Source organism: Gorilla gorilla, chromosome X (genome assembly GCF_029281585.2).
Source record: "Gorilla gorilla gorilla isolate KB3781 chromosome X, NHGRI_mGorGor1-v2.1_pri, whole genome shotgun sequence".
Classification (NCBI taxonomy): Eukaryota; Metazoa; Chordata; class Mammalia; order Primates; family Hominidae; genus Gorilla; species Gorilla gorilla.
This window is the reverse complement of record NC_073247.2, coordinates 151,701,805-151,727,378: the sequence shown is the minus strand read 5'-3', so window position 1 is coordinate 151,727,378 and position 25,574 is coordinate 151,701,805. Positions and strand designations below refer to the sequence as shown.

The 25,574-nt window shown below is 41.5% G+C and overlaps 1 protein-coding gene across 1 annotated transcript; it reads right to left on the bottom strand.

Annotated features, from left to right (window-relative positions):
- Window positions 1-600: 600 nt before the first annotated feature.
- LOC115932372 (uncharacterized) lies at window positions 601-1,387 on the bottom strand. Its single transcript, XM_031006099.3, has 2 exons — window positions 1,187-1,387; window positions 601-998 (listed from the first exon to the last, which is right to left on the bottom strand). Exons 1-2 carry the CDS (start codon window positions 1,328-1,330, stop codon window positions 657-659), a joined length of 486 nt encoding a protein of 161 aa, XP_030861959.1. The 5' UTR covers window positions 1,331-1,387; the 3' UTR covers window positions 601-656.
- Between the last annotated feature and the right edge of the window lie 24,187 nt (window positions 1,388-25,574).

Here is a 25,574-nt window from a genome sequence, read left to right as displayed (position 1 = left end):
CAATGTTTTTCTTTATGGCCAGCAAGTGGGCAGACCTCTGCCACTGCCCCCACACTTGGTAGGCCACTGCTCCATCCTAAGCTACTTAACAAGAAAGTGGCCTAATTAGTGCTGGGTTTGTGGCCTCCAAACTCTACTATTTGTCTTTCAGGGTGCTGAGAGTGACTCTTGATAGGATGAGTTTTGGGTCCTCCTGAGGGCCTTTACTTGCTTATAGCATAGTGTGGGGTACAACATACACCACTATGACACGGGTGACCTGGAGGTGGTTTTATTGTCTTTTTGTGGAGTGTGTTATTGCCACACACATCACACATAAAACCCTCCTCCTAACTGGGTTCTGGGAATTTAGACCTTGATGTTGCTACCCACACCTACCCTAAGTACATGTAGAAACACCAAAGCCCTTTTTCTTCTTGTCTGTGGGGCAAAGTGTTGATTTGTCTACATTTCTTAGTCCTCACCCACTCCTTATCCCCCGATGGCTAACTGTATACCTGTTGGTCTGGCCCCGAACCATACAGGACCCCGCCTCTCTCCCTCTTAGCAGTTTTTCTTCCTTAACCCCCTCCCCACTACAGACAAACATCCACATCATCCTTTTACATTGTGCTGATTTTATTGCATTCATCAGCATGGGTGGAACACTGTTGGGCTCAGATTTGGCCTTTATGTGATTGGTGATTCCCCAGAGTTGCTGTTGCTAGTTGTACGTTTCTGATCCAGGCTCTGCATTTACTGGCAGCAGAGATGGTCACTTGGGATGGTTTGCTTTTGCCAGCGGCTTCTGGGCTTGCTCTTCTGATTTTTATTTTCTGTTGTCTTTCGTGCTTGCTCTTCTGATTTTTATTTTGTGTCTTATTCTGCTTGTGGTGACACACAAATATTGTTGGTCTCATTGTTATCCTAGGCTTTTTGGAGCAGGAAGGAGGTGATTGAGTTTTTTTTCTTGAATTCCTTTGAAGGGGTTTCTTTACCTTTATGATTTTCTTCTCCACCTGGAAGGACAACACAGTGAGCCAGAAGGACATTGGTCTAGGGGAAGAGAAAGAGGTTGTATAGGAAGGGGAGCTTTATGAATAGGAGTGCAGGCTGAGGAAGGGAGTTGTGCTAGGCAAGGACAGGGTAGGGGTCTTGAGAGAATAGAGGGGGAAGAAAAGAAGGAACAAGGATAGGATCATCTGACCTTGCCATTTTTGTTGGTCTTTTGTTGAGAAGAGTTCTTCTTTTCCTTCTTCTCTTTGGTTCTTGGGGTTGGCATTTTCGTGCTTATAATTGGTTGTTTCATATTTTCTTTAGGCTTCACTGGCGTGTGGGTCTCCTTAGCCATATTTAAGCCTCCCAACGGTCTACCCCATGCTCCTGACCTCCTTCTGTATACCCACCCCTGGGTAATGAGGAGCCCCACCCTTCAGCTTTGTTTGGTCAGAATGGGGCACCCCTATCCAATGGTAGTCCTGGGGTGGCTTGGACATCACAAAGCGCTGATACCTCTGTGGGGGTGGTGTTGCTGGGGTGGCCAAAATGTGGTTGGAGAAAGGGGATTTTTCCACCCCAAATACTACCCGAAGGTCCATTTCAAAATGACCTGCTACCCTCATCATTTCCCCATGTTCAATTCTGGTGGGTCACATAGCAGGGAGAAGGTGTTTCCTTAAAGGCATTCCCTACAGCCACCCCCATTCAGTGGTTCATTCTGTTCTCTCCCACCCTTTACCATGACCTACTATTTTGGATGTCTTATCTGAAATCCCTCCAAGGTACAGTGGCCTTATTTAATTCTCAGTCAAAGTATGAATCATTCCACTTCCCTCAAACAAATTTCCATTTGTATCTGTTTGGGTATGGTTTGTAAACTAAGACAGGTGTTTTTGGTTTTTTTTTTTTTTTTGGTTTACATTTCTAAATGGTTGAGAAAAAAAGCAAAAGAATATTTTATGATGTAAAAATTATGTGAAATTGAAATTTCATTGTTCATAAAACTTTATTAGAACACAGATACACTAATTTAACTGTCAGCTATGGCTGCTTTCACACTACAGCAGAGTAGTTGCGACAGAGATTGTATAGCCTGCACCACATAAAGTATTTGCTATCTGTCCTTTTAGAAAAAGAGATTGCCAGCTCATCTATTCTGTTCCATTGATCTATTTGCCTGTCCTTATGCCAAAACCACATTGTCATGATTAATTTCATGTCATGTCACAATTTTATGCTAAGACATAAAATTAGGTAACACAGCTCATCCAACTTTGCTCTTCTTTTACGAGATCATTTCAGCTATTCTAGGTCCCTCATACATTCTTTTTTATTATTATTATGCTTTTAAGTTCTAGGGTACAAGTGCACAACGTGCAGGTTTGATACATAGGTATACATGTGCCATGTTGGTTTGCTGCACCCATTAACTCGTCATTTACATTAGGTATATCTCCTAATGCTATCCCTCCCCTAGCCCCCAACCCCCCAACAGGCCCCAGTGTGTGATGCTCCCCACCCTGTGTCCAAGTGTTCTCATTGTTCAATTCCCGCCTATGAGTGAGAACATGTGGTGTTAGGTTTTCTGTTCTTGTGATAGTTTGCTCAGAATGATGGTTTCCAGCTTCATCCATGTTCCTGCAAAGGACATGAACTCATCCTTTTTTATGGCTGCATAGTATTCCATGGTGTATATGTGCCACATTTTCTTAATCCAGTCTATCATTGATGGACATTTGGGTTGGTTCCAAGTCTTTGCTATTGTGAATAGTGCCACAATAAACATACGTGTGCATGTGTCTTTATAGTAGCATGATTCATAATCCTTACCCAGTAACAGGATGGCTGGGTCAAATGGTATTTCTAGTTCTAGATCCTTGAGGAATCGCCACACTGTCTTCCACAATGGTTGAACTAATTTACACTCCCTACATTCTTAAAAATTTTAGAATCAGCTTTTCTATTAATGTCAAAGCCTGTTATGATTTCATTGTGACGGTGTTGAATTTATAAATCAATATAGGGAGAATTGAAATCTTAACAACTTTGTGACCTTCAATTTGTGAACGTATATCTCTTCATTTATTTAGGTGTTTAATTTATGTCTGCAATGTTTTGTAATGTTCAATTTGTTTAAAATTGGTATTGTTTCCTCCTTAAGTATTTGGTAGTAGTCATCCGTGAAGACATCCATTCCTGAAACTTTCCTTTTGAGAAGCTATTATGTTTTGAATTAACTTTGGTATTTACACTATTCAAAAAGTCCAGTCTAATGTTAGTTTGGAAAATTGTTTTTCAAAGGCTTTTTCCATTTCATCTAAATTGTCATATTTGTTGGCATAAAGTTGTACATAATATTCCCTTCATATTTTTGAAATGTGTGTAGCATGTGTAGCGACGCGACCTCTATAATTTCTGAAATTGGTAACTTATGTTTTGTGTTTTTTTTCTTGATTACTTTTAGCTAGGCTTTTATGAATTTTATTCCTTTAAAAACTATCTTTAGCTTTCTTGATTTCTGTCTATCATTTTGGCTTTTTCTATTTCAATTATTTCTGTTCCTTATCTTTACTATTTTATTTTTTCTATTCAATTTGAATGTAATTTATAGCCCCTTAAGGTGAAATCTTATATTATTCACTTCAAACCATTCTTCTTTTCTAATATAAAAATAAACCTATAAATTTTCCACTTAGGACTGCTTAAGCTGCATCTCACAAAATTTGATATATTGTGTTTTCTTATGCAGTTTGATATATCTTTAATTTCACTTCTAATTTCTTTTTAAACCATGAGTTATTTAGAAAAATGTCCCTAATTTCCAAGTATTGGGGATCTTCTAGATATGTTTTTGCTATTGGTTTCTGATTTAATTTCTTTGTGGTCAGAGAACATATTTCATTATTTAAATATTTTAAAATATATAGAAACTCATTTTATAGCCCAGAATTTGGTTTATCTTGGTGTCAGTCAAATTTGGTTGATAGAAGTTTTCAAATACTGTATATCCTTACTAATTTATTTGTCTGCTTCATTTGTCAATAATTAATAGAGGAGAGTTTAAGTTTACAGCTGTGATTATGGATTTATCCATTTCTCTTTTTAACTTTGTAAAATTTTGCCTCATGTATTCTGATGCTCCGTTATTTCTTCCATACTCATCTATTGTTTGCATTGCATATCTCCTCCATCCTAGTACTTTCAACCCAGCTGTGTTTTGTATTTTAAGTGCATTATTTGTTAAGAGCATATAATTGGATATTGATTTTTAAATCAAGTTCATCAACCTCTGTCTTTTGTTGGAGTGTTTAATACATTTATACTTAGTGGGATTATTGACATGGCTGTGTTTAAGAGTACCCACTTTCTTTTTGTTTTCTATTTGGTCTCTCTGTTATTTGTTATATATATCCTTCTTTCATGTCTTCTTTTGGGTTGAGGGTTTTTTTTGTATTTTATTCTGTTTTCTCCATTGGCTTTTTAATAATAGCTTTTTATATTATTATTTTTTATTTGTTGTGTGGATTACAATATGCATCCTTATCTTGTTACATTCAACACAGAATTAATGGAAGCTCTAGCCAGATCAATCAGGCAAGAGAAAGAAAGAAAAGGCATCCAAATAGGAAGAGAAGTCAAGCTATCTCTCTACACAGACAATATGATTCTATACCTAGAAAACCCTAAAGAGTACACCAAAAGGCTCCTAGAACTGATGAATGACTTCAGTAAAGTTCCAGGATACAAAAATCATTATAAAAAATCAGTACCATTCCTATACACAAATAATGGTCAAGCTGACAGCCAAATCAAGAAGTAATCCCGTTTACAATAGCCACAGAAAAATTACTTAGGAATACATCTAACCAAGAAGGTGAAAGAGCTCTACAAGGAGAACTACAAAACACTACTGAAAGAAATTATAGATGACACAAACAAATGGAAAAACATTCCTTGCTCATGAATTGGAAGAATCAATATCATTCAAATGGACATACTGCCCAAAGCAATCTACAGATTCAGCGTTATTCCCATGAAACGACCAACATCACTTTTCACAGAATTGGAAAGAAACTATTCTAAAATTCGTATGGAACCAAAAAGAGCCAGAATAGCCAAAGGACTTCTAGGCAAAAAGAACAAAGCTGGAGGCATCACACTACCTGACTTCAAACTATACTACAAAGCTACAGTGACCAAAACAGCATGATACTGGTAGAAAAACACACATAAACCAATGGAACAGAATAGAGAGCTGAGAAATAAACCCACACACCAACAGCCATCTGATCTTTGACAAAGTCAATAAAAGTTAGCAGTGAGGAAACGGCAGTCTTCAATAAATGGTGCTGGGATAGCTGGCTAGACATATGCAGAAGAATAAAACTGGACCCCTACCTTCCACCATATAAAAAAGTAACTCAAGGTGGATTAAAGATTTAAATGTAAGACTTCAAACTTTAAGAATCCTAGAAGAAAACCTAGGAAACACAACTCTGGACATCAGCCTTGGGAAAGAATTTGTAGCTAGATCCTCAAAAGCAATTGTGACAACAACAAAAATTGAAGTGAGTCACGCCTCTGTCACCCTGGAGTAACCACATTGGTGCGTTCTCTGAGGCTTCTCCATCTCATTGTGAGGCTACTGGGAACAAGGCTTTATCAGGGTTTATGAGAGCAAAGTACACCTGTGATCAAGATGGTTAACTAGACACAGCCAGGGGGAACATCTGCCACTGAGGGATTGGGACATTGGGAAGACTGGTGCACTCTTAGCAGATCTTCAAAGGGAAGGCATTGAGAGCGGTTGTAGGGAAGACACAGATGTCGGGCCGAAGAGGGAGGAAGCTGGGAACCCTGCACGGGGCTACCATGCACCAGGACTCATTCCTAGCCCCCAACAACTCCTGGGGAAGGGTTGAGTTGAAGAAGCAAAGAGCAACCTGCTCTAACCATGGGCCTTTGGAATCCTGGCCAGAGGAGTCCCCATGACCACTGTGGACACTTGAGTTGGCAAAGACGGCTGCTTACAGAAGTGGTCAGGGCAGAGTTCCAGCCAGTGTGGAGCCCAGAGGGTTTCATGCAGGAGCATCTGTAGTGGAGCACAGCCAGGGACACCCATTCCCTTAGGCTCAACTTACTCCTATTGGAGACTTAGCCCTAGAGGAATTGTCATACATGAACTCTGCAGGGTGGTCTTGGCCATGAGATGGGACTGGTCCAACCTGAACACCCCTCAGCCTGCTGGACTCTCCCTGGGTGCTTGCAGTGCAGCCTCAGGTGCCCAAAAGGGGTGTTCCTCTTGGTGGCCTGCATCATAGCTCCTGTGCTGGCAGACCACACCTGACAAGCAGAGAGCTCCAGCAGAGCAGCCTCCACAGACACATATCAGCCTGCACATGCTCTCCTTCCACTGCAGCCTCCCCAGTGGTACCTTGCCTGCAGATACTAGCCCATGGCCACCTCCCAAATCACTTTGCTGGCATGTGTGTGCACAGGCAGATGTGCACCCTGCCATGCCACTTCTGCCAGCCCCTGCCATTCCCATCGAAGTTTTGGAGGGCATGGAGCCCCTTAGCCTTACCTGCCACCAGCACCCTGCCCCTGTGTTGATGCTGCTGTTGCCAGAAACTAGGCAAAGAGAACAGAGACCTGCCCTGGCCCAGAGCAGCCACCGCCACCCATAAACACACACAAAGAGCTCACACAGTCCTGTGGCCACCAGGGCCCCACCACTATGCTAAAACTGTCACCAGCACAAACATACACAAAGATGCCAGTGGGCCCCCCTGCTTCCCCATGACATGCTGCCAATGCTGCTGCTGCAAATGCCCACATGACAACCAGCATCCTGGCACCTGCTAGCACCTCACTGCAGCTGAAAAGTGGACACCTTATCATCCTGCCACTGATGCCACTCCTGCCATGGGCGAACAAAGATAAATCATGCTGCCACTGCCCTAGGAAGTACTTTGGTTGGCACCGCCCATTGGACTGTTGTGACTAGTGCTCTAGGAGCACCTTGGCCCCTCTAATGCAGCAGGTTCCTAAACTTAAGTGGCCAGAGAACAAAGCCAGGGCCTGATACTAGTCCTCCAGAGTTAGGACACGCAGTCTAGGAGTCCTGAGCTAAGTGTTAGCCCCCTAAAATCTTCCAGAAATGAATCCAGTTGACTGAAAAAACTTATGCCACAATCAAACCCCTAAGGTCATGAAATAGCATAAAAGGGGGAAAAAATCCAAAAATAGCAACTTCAAAGATTGAAGGAAAATCAGCCCACAAAGATGAGAAAGAGCAATTGCCAGAAGTGTGACATTTCAAAAAGCCAGAGTGTCTTCTTTCCTCCAAACGACCACATTAGTTCCCCAGCAATGTTTCTTAAAGAGATGGAAATGACTGAAATGACAGAAATAGCATTCAGAATATTGATAGGAACAAAGATCATCAAGATTCAGGAGAACATTGAAACCCAATTCAAGAAAGCTAAGAATCACAATAAAATGATACAGGAGCTGACAGACAAAATAGCCAGTATTGAAAAGAACATAACTGACTGATTCAGCTGAAAAACACACTACAAGAATTTCATAATGCAATTGTAAGTATTAACAGAAGAATAGACCAAGCCGAGGAAAGAATCTTAGAGCGTGAAGACTGCCTTTCTGAAATGACAGTCAGAGAAAAATAAAAAAAACAAGAATGGAAAGGAATGGAAAAAACCCTCTGAGAAATATGGGATTATGTAAACAGACCAAATCTGTAACTCATTGGCATCCCTGAAAGAGATAGGGAGAATGGAAACAATTTGGAAAACTTATTTCAGGTTATCATGCATGAGAAATTCTGCAACCTAGAGAGGCCAACATTAAAATTAAGCTAATACAGAGAACTTTAGCAGGATACTTCACAAGAAGATCATCTCCAAGACATAATTATCAGATTCTCCAAGATCAGATGAAAGAAAAAATCTGTTAAAGGCAGCTGGAGAGAAACGCCAGGTCAGCTACAGAGGGAAGCCCATCAGACTAACAGCAGACCTCTCAGCAGAAACCTTTCAAGCCAAAAGAGATTGGGGGCCTGTCTTTAATATTCTTATAGAAAAGAAATTCCAACAGAGAATTTTATATACAGCCAAACTAAACTTCATAAGCAAATGAGAAATAAGATCCTTTTTGGACAAGCAAATGCTGAAGGAATTTGTTACCACCAGACCCGCCTTTTTAGAGCTCCTGAAAGAAGCAATAAATATGGAAAGGAAAGACCATTACCAGCCACTACAAAAACACTTAAGTACACGGGCCTCTGACGCTGTAAAGCAACCACATGAACAAGTTGGCATTATAACCAGCTAACAACATGATGACAGGATCAAATCCACACATATCGATACTAACCTTGAATGTAAAGAGGCTAAATGCTCCAGTTAAAAGTCACAGAGTCGCAAGCTGGATAAAGAAGCAAGACCTGATGGTAGGTATGCTGTCTTCAAGAGACCCATCTCATATGCTAGTTTAAAGTCTGTTTTGTCTGAGATTGTGAGCCCTGCTTTTTTCTGGTTTCCATTTGCTTGGTAGATTTCCTCCAACCCTTTATTTTGAGCCTGTAGGTGTCCTTGCATGTGAGAGTTTCTATTTCTTCCTGATTTAATCTAGGAGGGTTGTAAATTTCCAGGAATTTGTCCACCTCCTCTAGATTTTCTAGTTTGTGCACATAAAGGTTTTCATAGTAGCCTTGAATGATCTTTTGTATTTCTGTGGTACCAGTTGTAATACCTCTTGTTTCATTTCTAATTGAGCTTATTGGGATTTTCTCTCTTCTCTTCTTGGCTAATCTCACTAATGATCTATTAATTTTGTTTATCTCTTCAAATCAACTTTTTGTTTCATTTATCTTTTGTATTTTTCTTTTTGTTTAAATTTCATGTAGTTATGCTCCGATCTTTATTATTTCTTTTCTTCTGCTGGGTTTGGGTTTGGCTTTGGCTTGTTCTTGTTTCTCTAGTTCCTTGAGGTGTGACCTTAGATCGTCTATTTGTGCTCTTTCAGATTTTTTGATGTAGACATTTAATGCTAGGAACTTTCCTCTTAGCACTGCTTTTGCTGTATCTCAGATGTTTTGATAAGTTGTGTCACCATTATCATTCAGTTTAATGAAATTTTAAATTTCCATCTTGATTTTATTGTTGACCCAAAGATCATTCAGGAGTAGATTATTTAATTTCCATGTATTTTTATAGTTTTGAGGATTCCTTTTGGAGTTAATTTCCAATTTTATTCCATTGTGGTCTGATAGGATACTTGATATAATTTTGATTTTCTTAAATTTATTGAGACTTATTTTGTGATCTACTGTATGGTCTATCTTGGAGAATGTTTTATATGCTGATGAAAATAACATATTTTCTGCAGTTCTTAGGTAGAATGTTTTCTAAATATCTGTTAAGTCCACTTTTTCTAGTGTATTGTTTAAATCCATTGTTTCTTTGCTGATTTTCTGCTTTGATGGCATGTCTAGTACTGTCAGTGGAGTATTGAGTTCCCCCACTATTATTGTGTTGCTGGTAGGCTGTGGAGAAAAGAGAATGCGTATACATTGTTGGTGGGAGTGTAAATTAGTTTAGCTACTGTGGAATTAAGTTTGGAGATTTCTCAGAGAACTTAAAATGGAACTACCATTCAACCCAGCAATTATACTACCAAAAAGCATATGCACTCAAATGTTTATCACAGCACCATTCACAATAGCAAAGAGGTGGAATCAACTCAGGTGCTCATCAATGGTGGACTGGATCAAGAAAATGTGGTACACATATGCCACAGAATACTATACAACCATAAAAAAGAGTAAAATCATGTCCTTTGCAGCAACATGGAGGCAGCTGGAGGCCATTATCCTAAGTGAATTAATGCAGGAACAGAAAACCAAATGCCATGTGATCTCACAAGTGGGAGCTAAACATTGGGTACTCATGAACATAAAAATGGCAACAGTAGATACTGAGGACCACTAGAGGGGGAGGGAGAAGGGCAACTGTTGAAAAACTAACTACTGGGTAGTATGCCCTCTACCTGGATGATGGGATCAATCATACCCTAAACCTGAGCCTCATGTGATATAGCCATGTAATAAACCTGCACATGTTCCCCCGAATGCAAAATAAAAGTCGAAGTTATAACAAACAAATAATATACCATTTATGTATAATAATAGTAAAATTATGTCATGATGTTTACACCCTTCCTGCTTTTAGTGCTATCATTGTTTTATGTTTTATGTTTTACTTTTACTTATGATATAACACCTCAAATATGTTGCTGTTATTACATAATTTCAACATTCAATTGTCCTTTAAAAATTTAAAGGAAAAAATGTGTTATATTTTACTACCTATTTAGAATTTCCACTGCTCTTCATTTATTACCTTATGTCTGAATTTCCATCTTGTTTTATCATTTTCACAGATTTTCCTTAGCATTTTCATAGATTAGATATGCTGGCAACACAATTTGCCTTTATGTTTACAAGATTTTTTACTGGACATAGATTTGTACATTGACAGGTTTTTTGAAATCACTGTATCACCAGCATCTGGCATGATTCCTGACACACGTAGTGAAGTCATTCCTTAAACACAAGATACATCCTAAAATCAACATGTAAAATGAAAATCATCTGGTCAAATGACTTTGCGTAATGCCTTAGGAAGGTGTGACATTGAAGAATGACATTCTTTTCTCAGAACGTTCAGCACTGCCAGCTTCTCCTCCAGTGTAGGAGCAGACGACTGGGTTGTTCCTTTTGTTTGACCCGCAGGTTAGGTAACTGGCTTGCACTCGTGGCTGACCACACTACATGCAAAATATGTATCTAAACAAAAGAATGACGTTCAGCAAAGTGAGGTGTTCACACTATGAGATGAAAGAACAAATTCGTGCCTTTCATCTCACACTCAACCCAGGGTATATATTAACTGAATATAATGGTGGGATAATTTGCCTGTACTATTTAAACAATTATCTCCTAGTGTGTATAGCTGAATTCATGTAAATGAAATATGTCTATGAATGCCAATGTCAAAAAGTTTCTTTGCGTGACATAATTAATGCTGTTCTCTCTACTTAAATATCTTCCTTTTGTCTCTGCCTATCAAAACCATATACATCTTCACAGCCAAGCTGATGAACCACTTATTCTCCCCAGCAGGCTAATTATTTCATTTATGATGTGTCTACTCTGCAGCACATAATGCAAAACACCTAATACTCTTTGCCCTCCTTTAATCCTCACACCAACTCCATGAGGTAGGAATAATGAATGTTCTTCCCATTTTAAGGATGACACTGAGATGTAGAGAGTTTAACTATCTTGCCCAAGATAGGTGTCATCTACCTTGTTCACTGCTGTCTCCCTAGTGCCAAGAACAGTGTCTTAACAAAAATCTGTTGACTGGGTAGAATGGCTGTCAAATTCTTGACCTGTTTCAACTCACAACCCTAACCATGCTTTCTTAGTCTATCATTCGCATATTGGTTCCAGCCAATATTATATTAATATTATAGATCTTTATTTGTTTTACATTTGTATTACAAAATCTGTAGGTATCTTAAATGTTTTTCCAAAGTGCACCTGCTCTTGGAGAGTCTGATATGTTTCTCCTTCCTCATAGCCCCTGTAAGATGTAGGGTCTGTACCACCCACATGGCACTTAATAAGATACTGCTTTGCATTGTAGGTACTTGCTGTCATACCAGACTCCTATTAACTTCAACAGGGATGGTGCCGGGTTCAAGAGGCCAAAGAAGAGACCCAGAGCCAGCAAATGAGACATAGGGTTTCATTAGCAGGAAGCTTATATGCAGGGATGGTCCGGTGGTGCTGGACTGGACAGGAGAACCACCTTACATACAGGGAAAGTCCAGTGGTGGCGGGCTGGGCAGGACAACCACAACGGCTTACAAAAAGCAATCAGTTTATATAACATATTCACTTAGCACCCTCCCCCTAACAACCTCCACCAAGCAAATTTCATTTAACCCAAAACAAAGGGCCTCACTCCCTTCTACATTCCACTGGATGGCCAGGGGTTCAGATGTTCCTCCTGGATATACAGGCAAGGAACGTATCTCCCAGTTGGCCATTTCTGGATTCCTCAGCTCAGAACTCACACTCAGGTGCATCTGCCATATAGGGTAATTCTCAGGTTATGCTTAAGTTTAATTTCACTGCCAGGTGTGTCTACCATACACTTGCATACACATCTCTACTGCTGTAGGAGGATAGATGCTCACTGACCAGTGTCATTCTCTGAAGTATTCATTAATGGAGTTTTGTTTAACATTGATTGATTGATTTTAAGTTGAAATATTATAATTATATGTATTTGTCATATATAACATGTTTTGAAATATGTATGAATTTGGGAATGTGGCTAAATTGAGCTAATTAACATATGCATTACCTCACATACTTATTATTTTGTGGTGAGAACACCTAAAATCTACTCTCTTAGCAATTTTTAAGAATACAATACATTGTTATTAACCATAGTCACCATGTTGTACAATAGATCTATTGAACTTATTCTTCTAACTGAAATTTTCTATTTGGACCCTAGTCTTGACAAGGTAAACGACTAGAGTTAATTGCCCTTCTGCTGACATGGTCAAGGCCTTGACAATCTAGACCAAAGCAGATGTCTAAGCCTTGCAGACTCCTGGTTTCCATCATATTAGTGTCCTCTTGCCCATACTGGCAGGAATTGGCCAACTGGTAACTATGCCTCAGTCTGTCTAATCAGGTGAGACCGTTTTCTTTAGCAACTGGCAACTTCTGAAACATCAGAGATTTACAAAATGTATTTTACTGCTGACTAAATATGCAAATCAGGAGATAGAAGGGTGACTATCTAAATATTGATGTGATTTACTTAGATCTTAAGATTTACTAATGATTTATACATGTCTGCCATGTGGCTTCATGGAACCCTCGGATCATTCTGAAGTTCTGGACTAGGAACATGTTTAGCTTTTAACCAGATAAAGAGATGCAATGATAATCATCAACCACAAATGCATCTATTTTAATAAGCAGGGTTATGGTGAGGTTTGCAAATGCAGAAGTCACAGTAAGGAGAGATCATACAGTAAAAGATCCAAGTTCAGAAAACTACCAATGGCAAAATCTAAACTAGGTAAAAATCACTAGACTAGACTTCTAAGAGAATTTTTCCATAGGCTGTACCTGTATTATCCTTAGCCAATCATTTTGATCACTACAGTGAGGCTTCAGGAGGGGTGGGTGGGGAGACAAATTTTGGCATTATGTACTAAGTGCTTACTGAATGCCAAGTTCTTTAAGTGGATTATCTCATTTAATTATTACAACTCCAGGATGAAGATACTGTTATTATCACCATCTTATGGAAGAGGAAACCGAGGCTCACACAGATCATGATTTGTTTATGATCATAGCCTATAAGGGCAGAGCTAAGATTTGAATCCAGATCTGACTCCATGTCCTGTGCTCATTTTACTATACCACGCTGCCTCTCCGTGGTCTCCTATTAACCTATGATAATAATAGCAATGTTTATTGGGAACTATCAGAGCAAAACAATGAAAAATTTGGGCTCGTGCTTTATAAATAATAGTTACCATTCATTGAGCGCTAGGTATGGTAATAAGGGCTTTACATATAATAGCTCATTTAATCATCAAAACCACTCTATGAGGTATGCATTATTATTATATTTGCATTTTACAGATGAGGGAAGTAAAGTTCAGAGGGGTTAAACGACTGGCCCATAGTTAGCTAGAAAGTTTCAGAGCCAGATTTCAAACCTGTCAGTTACCAGAGCTAGAGTCCTTATACCTCCAGTTCAAACCTGAGTGTGCATAAGAATCACCTAATGAGGCTATGAAAATATAAATTTCTTAGCCCCATCCCTGAGAGTCTGAATAAGTAGGTCTTTTAAAGAAGTTTCCAGTATTTTATTGAGGATTTTTGCATCAATGTTCATCAGTGATATTGGCCTGAAATTTTCTTCTTTTCTTGTGTCTCTGCCAGGTTTTGGAATCAGGATGATGCTGGCCTCATAAAATGAGTTAGGAAGGAGTCCCTCTTTTTCTATTGTTTGGAATAGTTTCAGAAGGAATGGTACCAGCTCCTAATTGTACCTCTGGTAGAATTTGGCTGTGAATCCGTCTGGTCCTGGGCTTTTTTTGGTTGGTAGGCTATTAATTACTGCCTCAATTTCAGAACTTGTTACTGGTCTATTCAGGGATTTGACTTCTTCCTGGTTTAGTCTTGGGAGGGTGTATGTGTCCAGGAATGTATCCATTTCTTCTAGACTTTCTAGTTTATTTGCATAAAGGTGTTTATAGTCTCTGATGGTAGTTTGTATTTCTGTGGGATCAGTGGTGATATCCCTTTTATCATTTTTTATGGTGTCTATTTGATTCTTCTCTCTTTTCTTCTTTATTAGTCTGGCTAGCATTCTATCTATTTTTTTAATCTTCTCAAAAAACCAGCTCCTGGATTCATTGATTTTTTGAAGGGTTTTTTGTGCCTCTATCTCTTTCAGTTCCTTTCTGACCATAGTTATTTCTTGTCTTCTGCTAGCTTTTGAATTTGTTTGCTCTTGCTTCTCTAGTTCTTTTCATTGTGATGTTAGGGTGTCGATTTTGGATCTTTCCCACTTTCTCAATGTGGGCATTTAGTGCTATAAATTTCCCTCTAAACACTGCTTTAGCTGTGTCCCAGAAAGTCTGGTACATTGTCTCTTTAGTCTCATTGGTTTCAAAGAACTTCATTATTTCTGCCTTAATTTCATTATTTACCCAGTACTCACTCAGGAGCAGGTTGTTCAATTTCCATGTAGTTGTGCGGTTTTGAGTGAGTTTCTTAATCCTGAGTTCTAATTTGATTGCAGTGTGGTCTGAGAGGCTGTTTGTTATGATTTCCGTTCTTTTGCATTTGCTGAGGAGTGTTTTACTTCAAATTACGTGGTCGATTTTAGAATAAGTGCTATGTGGTGCTGAGAAGAATGTATATACTATTGATTTGGGGTGGAGAGTTCTGTAGGTGTCTATTAGGTCTGCTTGGTCCAGAGCTGAGTTCAACTCGTGAATATCCTTGTTAATTTTCTGTCTCATTGATCTGTCTACTACTGACAGTGGGGTGTTAAAGTCTCCCACTATTATTGTGTGGGAGTCTAAGTCTCTTTGTAGGTCTCCAAGAACGTGTTGTATGAATCCAGGTGCTCCTGTATTGGGTGCATGTATATTTAGGATAGTTAGCTCTTCTTGTTGAATTGATTGGTGACAAAAAAATCCCTCAGCATTTGCTTGTCTGGAAAGGATTTTATTTCTCCTTCATTTATGAAACTTAGTTTGGCTGGATATGAGATTCTGGGTTGAAAATTCTTTGCTTTAAGAATATTGAATATTGGCTCCCACTCTCTTCTGGCTTGTAGGGTTTCTGCAGAGAGATCTGCTATTAGTCTGATGGGTTTCCCTTTGTGGGTAACCCAACCTTTCTCTCTGGCTGCCCTTAACATTTTTTCCTTCATTTCAACCTTGGTGAATCTGACGATTATGTGTCTTGGGGTTGCTCTTCTCGAGGAGTATCTTTGTGGTGTTCTCTGTATTTCCTGAATTTGAAAGTTGGCCTGTCTTGCTAGGTTTGTGAAGTTCTCCTGGATAATATCCTGAAGTGTGTTTTCCAACTTGGTTCCATTCTCCCTGTCACTTTCATGTATACTAATCAATTGTAGGTTGGTCTTTTCACATAGTCCCATATTTCTTGGAGGCTTTGTTCATTCCTTTTCAATTTTTTTCTCTAATCTTGTCTTCACGCCTCATTTCAGAAAGCTGAACTTCAATCTCTGATATCCTTTCTTCCGCTTGATTGATTCGGCTGTTGATACTTGTATATGCGTCATGAAGTTCTCGTGCTATGTTTTTCAGCTCCTCCAGGTCATTTATGTTCTTCTCTAAACTGGTTATTCTAGTTAGCAGTTCCTGTAACCTTTTGTCGAGGTTCTGAGCTTCCTTGTATTTGGTTAGAACATGCTCCTTTAGCTCAGAGGAGTTTGTTATTACCCACCTTCTGAAGCCCACTTCTGTCAATTCATCAAACTCATTGTCTGTCGAGTTTTGTGGCCTTGCTGGGGAGGAGTTGTGATCATTTGGAGGAGAAGAGTAATTCTGGTTTTTGAAATTTTCACCCTTTTTGCGCTGGGTTTTCCTCATCTTCATGGATTTATCTACCTTTTATCTTTGAGGTTGATGACCTTTGGATGGGGTTCCTGTGTGGGGATTCTTTTTGTTGATGTTGATGTTATTGCTTTCTGTTTGTAAGTTTTTATTCTAACAGTCAGGCCCCTCTTCTGCAGGTCTGCTGCAGTTTGCTGTAGGTCCACTCCAGACCCTATTTGCCTGGGTATCACCAGCGGAGGCTGCAGAACAGCAAAGATTGCTGCCTGCTCCTTCCTCTGGAAGCTTTGTCCCAGAGGGACACTGGCCTGATGCCAGCCGGAGCTCTCCTGTATTAGGTGTTTGTCAACCCCTCCTGGGAGGTCTCTCCCAGTCAGGAGGCACAGTGGTCATGGATCCACTTGAGGAGGCCATCTGTCCCTTAGCAGAGCTCGAGCGCTGTCCCGGTAAAACCCTCTTTGTCAGGATCAGCTGCTGTCTTCAGAGCTGGCAGGCAGGAACATTTAAGTCTGCTGAAGCTGCATCTACAGTTGCCCCTTCCCTCAGGTGCTCTGTCCCAGGGAGATGGGAGTTATATCTATAAGCCCCTGACTGGGGCTGCTGCCTTTCTTTCAGATATGCCCTGCCCAGTGAAGAGGAATCTAGAGAGGCAGTCTGGCCACAGCCACTTTGCAGTGCTGTGTTGAGTTCTGCCCAGTCCTTAGCACTGTGAGGGGAAAACCACCTACTCAAGCCTCAGTAATGGCGGACACCCCTCCCCCGACCAAGCTTGATCATCCCAGGTCTACTTCAGACTGCTGTGCTGGCAGTGAGAATTTCAAGCCAGTGGTTCTTAGCTTGCTGGGCTCTGTGGGAGTGGGACCCGCTGAGCAAGACCACTTTACTCCCTGGCTTCAGCCCCCTTTCCAAGGGAGTAAACGGTTCTATCCCACTGGGATTCCAGGCGCCACTGGGGTATGAAAAAGAAAAACTCCTGCAGCTAGTTCGGTGTCTGCCCAAACAGCTGCCCAGTTTTGTTCTTGAAACCCAGGGCCCTGGTGGTGTAGGCACACGAGGGAATCTCCTGGTCTGCAGATTGCAAAAACCATGAGAAAAGCGTAGTATGTGGGTGAGATAGCAAAATCCCTCACAGCTTTCCTTGGCTGGGAAAGGCAGGCTCCCCTGCCCCTTGCACTTCCCAGGTCAGGCGATGCCCCACCCTGCTTCTGCTTGCCCTCCCTGGGTTGCACCCACTGCCTAACCAGTCTCAATGAGATGAACAGCGTACCTCAGTTGGAAATGAAGAAATCACCTGCCTTTCGCATTGGTCTTGTTGGGAGTTGCAGACCAGAGCTGTTCCTAGTCAGCCATCTTCTGCTTGTCTATTTCAGCAGTGAATCCATATGGGTCTGCAGCAACATCAATTCTTGCCTTCCACTCCTGCCCTAAAACTTGCCTCAGTCTCTTTTTCTGCCTTATGCCCCTCAGTCAGATTGTCAACATCGATGCAAAAATCCTCAATAAAATACTGGCAAACCAAATCCAGCAGCACATCAAAAAGCTTATCCACCATGATCAAGTCGGCTTCATACCTGGGATGTGAGGCTGGTTCAACATATGCAAATCAATAAATGTAACCCATCACATAAACAGAATCCATGACATAAACAGAACCAATGGCAGAAACCACATGATTATCTCAATAGATGCAGAAAAAGGCCTTTGATAAAATTCAACACACCTTCATGCTAAAAGCTCTCAAAAAACTAGGTACTGATGGAACGTATCTCAAAATAATAAGAACTATTTATGACAAACCCACAGCCAATATCATACTGAATGGGCAAAAGCTGGAAGCATTCCCTTTGAAAACCGGCACAAGACAAGGATGCCCTCTCTCACTACTCCTATTCAACATAGTATTGGAAGTTCTGGCCAGGGCACTTAGGCAAGAGAAAGAAATAAAGAGCATTCAAATAGTAAGAGAGAAGGTCAAATTGTCTCTATTTGCAGATGAAATGATTGCATATTTAGAAAACCCAATCGTCTCAGCCCAAAAATTCCTTAAGCTGGTAAACAACTTCGGCAAAGTCTCAGGATACAAAATTCTTGTGCAAAAATCACAAGAATTCCTATACACCAATAATAGACAGAGTGCCAAATCATGAGTTAACTCCGATTCACAATCGCTACAAAGAAAATAAAATACCTAGGAATCCAACTTCCAAGGGATGTGAAGGACCTCTTCAAGGAGAACTACAAACCACTGCTCGAGGAAATGAGAGGACACAAACAAATGGAAAAACATTCCACACTCATGGGTAAAAAAATCAATATCGTGAAAATGGTCATACTGCCCAAAGTAATTTATAGATTCGATGCTATTCTCATCAAGCTACCACTGACTTTCTTCACAGAACTAGAAGAAAACTACTTTAAATTTCATATGGAACCAAAATAGAGCCCATATAGCCAAGACAATCCTAAGCAAAAAGAACAAAGCTGGAGGCATCATGCTACCTGACTTCAAACTATACTACAAGGCTACATTAATTAGCATAGTAATAGCACCATACTGGTACCAAAACAGATCTATAAACCAATGGCACAGAACAGAGGCCTCAGAAATAACACCACACATCTACAACCATCTGATCTTTAACAAACCTGACAAAAAAGCAATGGGGAAAGGACTCTCTATTTAATAAATAGTGCTGGGAAAACTGGCTAGCCATATGCAGAAAACAGAAACTGGATCCCTTCCTTACACCTTATACAAAAATTAACTCAAGATGGATTAAAGACTAAAACGTAAAACCTAAAACTATAAAAACCCGAGAAGAAAACCTAGGCAATACCATTCAGGATATAGGCATGGACAAAGACCTCATGACTAAAACAGCAAAAGCAATTGCAACAAAAGCCAAAATTGACAAATGGGATCTAGCTAAACTAAAGAGCTTCTGCTCAGAAAAAAAAAAAAAAAATTGTCATCAGAGTGAATAGGCAACCTACAAAATGGGAGAAAATTTTTGCAATCTATTCATTGACAAAGGTCTAATATCCAGAATCTACAAGGAACTTAAACAAATTTACAAGAAAAAAAAAACATCAAAAAGTGGGTGAAGGATATGAACAGACACTTCTCAAAAAGATATTTATGTGCCCAACAAACATATGAAAAAAAGCTCATCATCACTGGTCATTAGAGAAATGCAAATCAAAACCACTATGAGATAGCATCTCACACCAGTTAGAATGGCAATCATTAAAAAGTCTGGAAACAACAGATGCTGGCGAGGGGAGGAGAAATAGGAACACTATTATGCTGTTGGTAGGAGTGTAAATTAGTTCAACCATTGTGGAAAACAGTGGGGCAATTCCTCAAGGACCTAGAACCAGAAATACCATTTAACCCAGCAATCCCATTACTGGGTATATACCCAAAGGATTATAAATCATTCTACTATAAAAGCAAATGCACACGTATGTTAATTGCAGCACAATTTACAATAGCAAAGACTTGGAATCAATCCAAATGCCCATCAATGATAGACTAGTAAAGAAAATGTGGCACATATACACCATGGAATACTACGCAGCTATGAAAGGGAATGAGTTCATGTCCTTTGCAGAGGACATGGATGAAGCTGGAAACCATCATCCTCAGCAAACTAACACAGGAACAGAAAACCAAATACTGCATGGTCTCACCCATAAGTGAGATCTGAACAATGAGAACACATGGGCACAGGAAGGGAAACATCACACACTGGGGCCTGTTGGGTGGCTGGGGGAAAGGGGAGGGAGAGCATTAGGACAAATATCTAATACATGTGGAGCTTAAAACCTAGATGACAGGTTGATAGGTGCAGCAAACCACCATGGCACATGTACACCTACGTAACAAACCTGCACATTCAACATATGTATCCCAGAACTTAAAGTAAAATAAAAATAGGTAAATAAATAATAATATGTGCATTGAAATAATGATAGCAATGCATAATAATGCATTAAATATAATAAGAATCCATGAATCCATACTGATATTAATTAATTAGTTATTGAGTTAATTATTAGAGTAGAAGGAACAGTTCTTCCTTAGAGTAAAATACAAACCAATAAATCTAGAAGAGGCCGGGTGTAGTGGCTCACACTTGTAATCCCAGCACTTTGGGAGGCCGAGGTGGGAGGATCACCTGAGGTCTGGAGTTCGAGACCAGCCTGGCCAACACGGTGAAACCCTGTCTCTACTAAAAATACAAAATTAGCCAGGCGTGGTGGTGTGCACCTGTAATCTCAGCTACTTGAGAGGCTGAGGCAGAGGAATTGCTTGAACCCAGGAGGCGGAGGTTGCAGTGAGCTGAGATGGCGCCATTACACTCCAGCCTAGGCAACAAGAGCGAAACTCCGTCTAAAAAATAAAAAAAAGACTAAGCCTCCAGTACAGCAGTATTCTTTAAAGAAACTTACTGGCCACTTGGTGGCAAATTAACTAGATTGGGCCCTCCCATTCTGGAAAGACCTGCAGTTCATCTTTACAGGGATATATATATTTTGGAGATGGAGTCTTGCTCTGTCGCCCAAGCTGGAGTGCAGTGGTGCGATCTCGGCTCACTGCAACCTCCGCCTCCCAGGTTCAAGCAATTCTTCTGCCTCAGTCTCTCGAGTAGCTGGGAATACAGGTGCCCGCCCCCATGCCCAGCAGATTTTTTGTATTTTCAGTAGAGATGGGGTTTCACCATGTTGGTCAGGCTGGTCTCAAACTCCAGACCTCAGGTGACCCTCCCACCTCAGCCTCCCAAAGTGCTGGGATTACCAGTGTGAGCCACCATGCCCGGCCTTTTTTTTTTTTTTTTTTTTCCCTCAAGACAGAGTCTTGCTCTGTTGCCCAGGTGGAGTGCAGTGGCATGATCTCGGCTCACTGCAACCTCTGACTCCCAGGTTCAAGCAATTCTCCTGCCCCAGCCTCCCGAGTAGCTGGGACTACAGGCTTGAGTCACCACATCCGGCTATCTTTTTTTTTTTTTTGTATTTTTAGTAGAGATGGGGTTTCACCATGTTGGCCCTGCTGGTCTTGAACTCCTGACCTTGTGACCCACCTGCCTCGGCCTCCCAAAGTGCTAGGATTACAGGCTTGAGCCACCCGGCCGGCTCAGGGATAGATATTTATCCAGGCATAAGTTTGCCTTTTCTGCTTATAGAGCCTCAGCCAGCACCATTATCTGTGAGCTTATGGAATTCCTGATCCATAGGCCTAGTAGCCCATACAACATAGCATCTGACCAGACTACCCCCTCATAGTAAAGCAGTTGCAGGAGAGAGACTGGCTCACAGACTTCCTGAAGGCAGGGAACTCCTTAGACCAGATGACAATCCAGGACACTTCCACTTTCTAAGAGTTTATATTTGATTGACATTTTTTGTAATAGTGCTTTCAAACACATGAAGTCAGTTGTTTCCAACTTTTATTTTTGATGTAATTTCAAACTTAAAGAAGAGTTGCAATCATCGTAAAAGTACCCCCACAGACCATTCTCTAAGGTTTGCCAATTGTCTCCACTTTGCCCCTGTGTTGGTCCAGATCCTCTGAAAAGCAGATGTCAATAAAGGATTAAATGTACAAGAATGTTATTAAAAGAAATACCTGTGTGAAAGGAAATAAGGAGGAAGCTTGAAGAGTCTGAAAGCACCCTCAGACTGCAATACAATTCTGACTCTGGATGAAGGAAGCAAGGAGAAAAGTTTGGGTGGAAGTGTCCTGGATTGCCATCTAGTCTAAGGGAGTTCTCAGCCCTTGCTGGGAGTCGCCTGTGGGTGGTGTGGCACAACAGTCTCGCATAGATTTCAGAATGCAATAGCTGAGGCCCTTAGCCAATTATGGTCCCTGTAGTAAGAGGTCTGTGAGGTGCATTCTCATTGCTGCCACTGTCCATCCACATCTTTGGCCACACAGATTTACTCTACACAGTTTTGTGGAGAAGCTCCTGCATTGTCCCATGAACATTTCTTTCTGAGAGAAACATAAGAAGGTAGTTAGTGAGATGAACTACAACCCCAGTCGTTGTAGTTGGTCTGAGAGAGTCATCCTCTCCCTCCTCTACTATCCATTCTAAATCTACCTCTCCCTCAGCTATCTCCTCCGCAGGTCTTGTTGACTTCCTGGTGATGTGGTCCAAATCTTTATTCTTGAGTGGTCTGAGACCTACTTAGTCTGGAATTACTGCACTTCCCTATTCAGTTAGAATGGGGCAAGAGACTACCAGGAGGTACCCAAGAGGATCACCTAGGATCGCCGCACAATTCCTCCCCACCACCACTGTGTAAAAACCACCATACCAGCCGGGCGCCGTGGCTCATGCCTGTAATCCCAGTGCTTTGGGAGGCCAAGGCGGGCAGATCACGAGGTCAGGAGATGGAGATCATCCTGGCTAACACGGTGAAATGCCGCCTTTACTAAAAATACAAAAAATTAGCAGGGTGTGGTGGCGGGCATCTGTAGTCCCAGCTACTCGGGAGGCAGAGGCAGGAGAATGGTGTGAATCCAGGAGGCGGAGCTTGCAGTGAGCCGAGATTGCGCCACTGCACTCCAGCCTGGGCAACAGAGTGAGACTCTGTCTAAAAAAAAAAACAAAAAAACAAAACAAAACAAAACAAAAAAAAGCCCACCATACCTTCTCCTAAATGCCAGGATCAACTACCCTTGCCAGTATAGTGGCTCTTCTTACCTGCTTGATCCTGGGGCATGAGGAATCCAAAGTGCCCTGGAATCACCTCTGACTTGTAGTTAAATGGGACCCTTGCTGTGTTTCCTGGAAAGAGTGCATACCCAAGGGGCGGAGCCAAGATGGCCGAATAGGAACATCTCCGGTCTACAGCTCCCAGAGTGAGCGACGCAGAAGACGGGTGATTTCTGCATTTCCATCTGAGGTACCGGGTTCATCTCACTAGGGAGTGCCAAACAGTGGGCGCAGGACAGTGGGTGCAGCACACCGTGCGCCAGCCAAAGCAGGGGAAGGCATTGCCTCACGCGGGAAGCGCAAGGGATCAGGGAGTTCCCTTTTCTGGTCAAAGAAAGGGGTGACAGACGGCACCTGGAAAATTGGGCCACTCCCACCCGAATACTGCGCTTTTCCGGTGGGCTTAGGAAAGGGCGCACCAGGAGATTATATCCCACACATGGCTCGGAGGGTCCTATGCCCACGGAGTCTCCCTAATTGCTAGCACAGCAGTCTGAGATCAAACTGCAAGGCGGCAGCGAGGCTGGGGGAGGGGTGCCCGCCATTGCCCAGGCTCGCTTGGGTAAACAAAGCAGCAGGGAAGCTCGAACTGGGTGGAGCCCACCACAGCTCAAGGAGGCCTGCCTGCCTCTGTAGGCTCCACCTCTGGGGGCAGGGCACAGACAAACAAAAAGACAGCAGTAACCTCTGCAGACTTAAACGTCCCTGTCTGACAGCTCTTAGGAGAGCAGTGGTTCTCCCAGCACACAGCTGGAGATCTGAGAATGGACAGACTGCCTCCTCAAGTGGGTCCCTGACCCCTGACCCCCGAGCAGCCTAACTGGGAGGCACCCCCCAGTAGGGGCAGACTGACACCTCACACGGCCGGGTACTCCTCTGAGACAAAACTTCCAGAGGAATGATCAGACAGCAGCATTCGTGGATCACAAAAATCCGCGGTTCTGCAGACACCGCTGCTGATACCCAGGCAAACAGGGTCTGGAGTGGACCTCTAGCAAACTCCAACAGACCTGCAGCTGAGGGTCCTGTCTGTTACAAGGAAAACTAACAAACAGAAAGGACATCCACACCAAAAACCCATCTGTACATCACCATCATCAAAGACCAAAAGTAGATAAAACCACAAAGATGGCGAAAAAACAGAGCAAAAAAGCTGGAAACTCTAAAAAGCAGAGCACCTCTCCTCCTCCAAAGGAACACAGTTCCTCACCAGCAATGGAACAAAGCTGGACAGAGAATGACTTTGACGAGTTGAGAGAAGAAGCCTTCAGACGATCAAACTACTCCGAGCTACAGGAGGAAATTCAAACCAAAGGCAAAGAAGTTGAAAACTTTGAAAAAAATTTAGATGAATGTATAACTAGAATAACCAATACAGAGAAGTGCTTAAAGGAGCTGATGGAGCTGAAAGCCAAGGCTTGAGAACTACGTGAAGAATGCAGAAGCCTCAGGAGCCGATGCGATCAGCTGGAAGAAAGGGTATCAGTGATGGAAGATGAAATGAATGAAATGAAGCGAGAAGGGAAGTTTAGAGAAAAAAGAATAAAAAGAAATGAACAAAGCCTCCAAGAAATATGGGACTATGTGAAAAGACCAAATCTGCGTCTGATTGGTGTACCTGAAAGTGATGGGGAGAATGGAACCAAGGTGGAAAACACTCTGCAGGATATTATCCAGGAGAACTTCCCCAATCTAGCAAGGCAGGCCAACGTTCAGATTCAGGAAATACAGAGAACGCCACAAAGATACTCCTCGAGAAGAGCAACTCCAAGACACATAATTCTCAGATTCACCAAAGTTGAAATGAAGGAAAAAATGTTAAGGGCAGCCAGAGAGAAAGGTCGGGTTACCCACAAAGGGAAGCCCATCAGGCTAACAGTGGATCTCTTCGGCAGAAACTCTAAAGCCAGAAGAGAGTGGGGGCCAATATTCAACATGCTTAAAGAAAAGAATTTTCAAACCAGAATTTCATATCCAGCCAAACTAAGCTTCATAAGTGAAGGAGAAATAAAATACTTTACAGACAAGCAAATGTTGAGAGATTTTGTCACCACCAGGCCTGCCTTACAAGAGCTCCTGAAGGAAGAACTAAACATGGAAAGGCACAAATGGTACCAGCCGCTGCAAAATCATGCCAAAATGTAAAGACCATCGAGACTAGGAATAAACTGCATCAACTAATGAGCAAAATCACCAGCTAACATCATAATGATAGGATCAAATTCACACATAACAATATTAACTTTAAATGTAAATGGACTAAATGCTCCAATTAAAAGACACAGACTGGAAAATTGGATAAAGAGTCAAGACCCATCAGTGTGCTGTATTCAGGAAACCCATCTCACGTGCAGAGACACACATAAGCTCAAAATAAAAGGATGGAGGAAGATCTACCAAGCAAATGGAAAACAAAAAAAGGCAGAGGTTGCAATCCTAGTCTCTGACAAAACAGACTTTAAACCAACAAAGATCAAAAGAGACAAGGAAGGCCATTACATAATGGTAAAGGGATCAATTCAACAAGAAGAGCTAACTATCCTAAATATATATGCAGCCCATACAGGATCACCCAGATTCATAAAGCAAGTCCTGAGTGACCTACAAAGAGACTTAGACTCCCACACAATAATAATGGGAGACTTTAACACCATACTG

What these genes read in the sequence shown, in the direction of transcription:
- LOC115932372 (XM_031006099.3), bottom strand. Translation starts at nt 1,330, where the DNA reads ATGGCTAAGGAGACCCACACGCCAGTGAAGCCTAAAGAAAATATGAAA. An exon ending in AGACCAACAAAAATGGCAAG is followed by an intron (nt 999 to 1,186) that starts GTCAGATGATCC and finishes TTGTCCTTCCAG; the next exon opens with GTGGAGAAGAAAATCATAAA.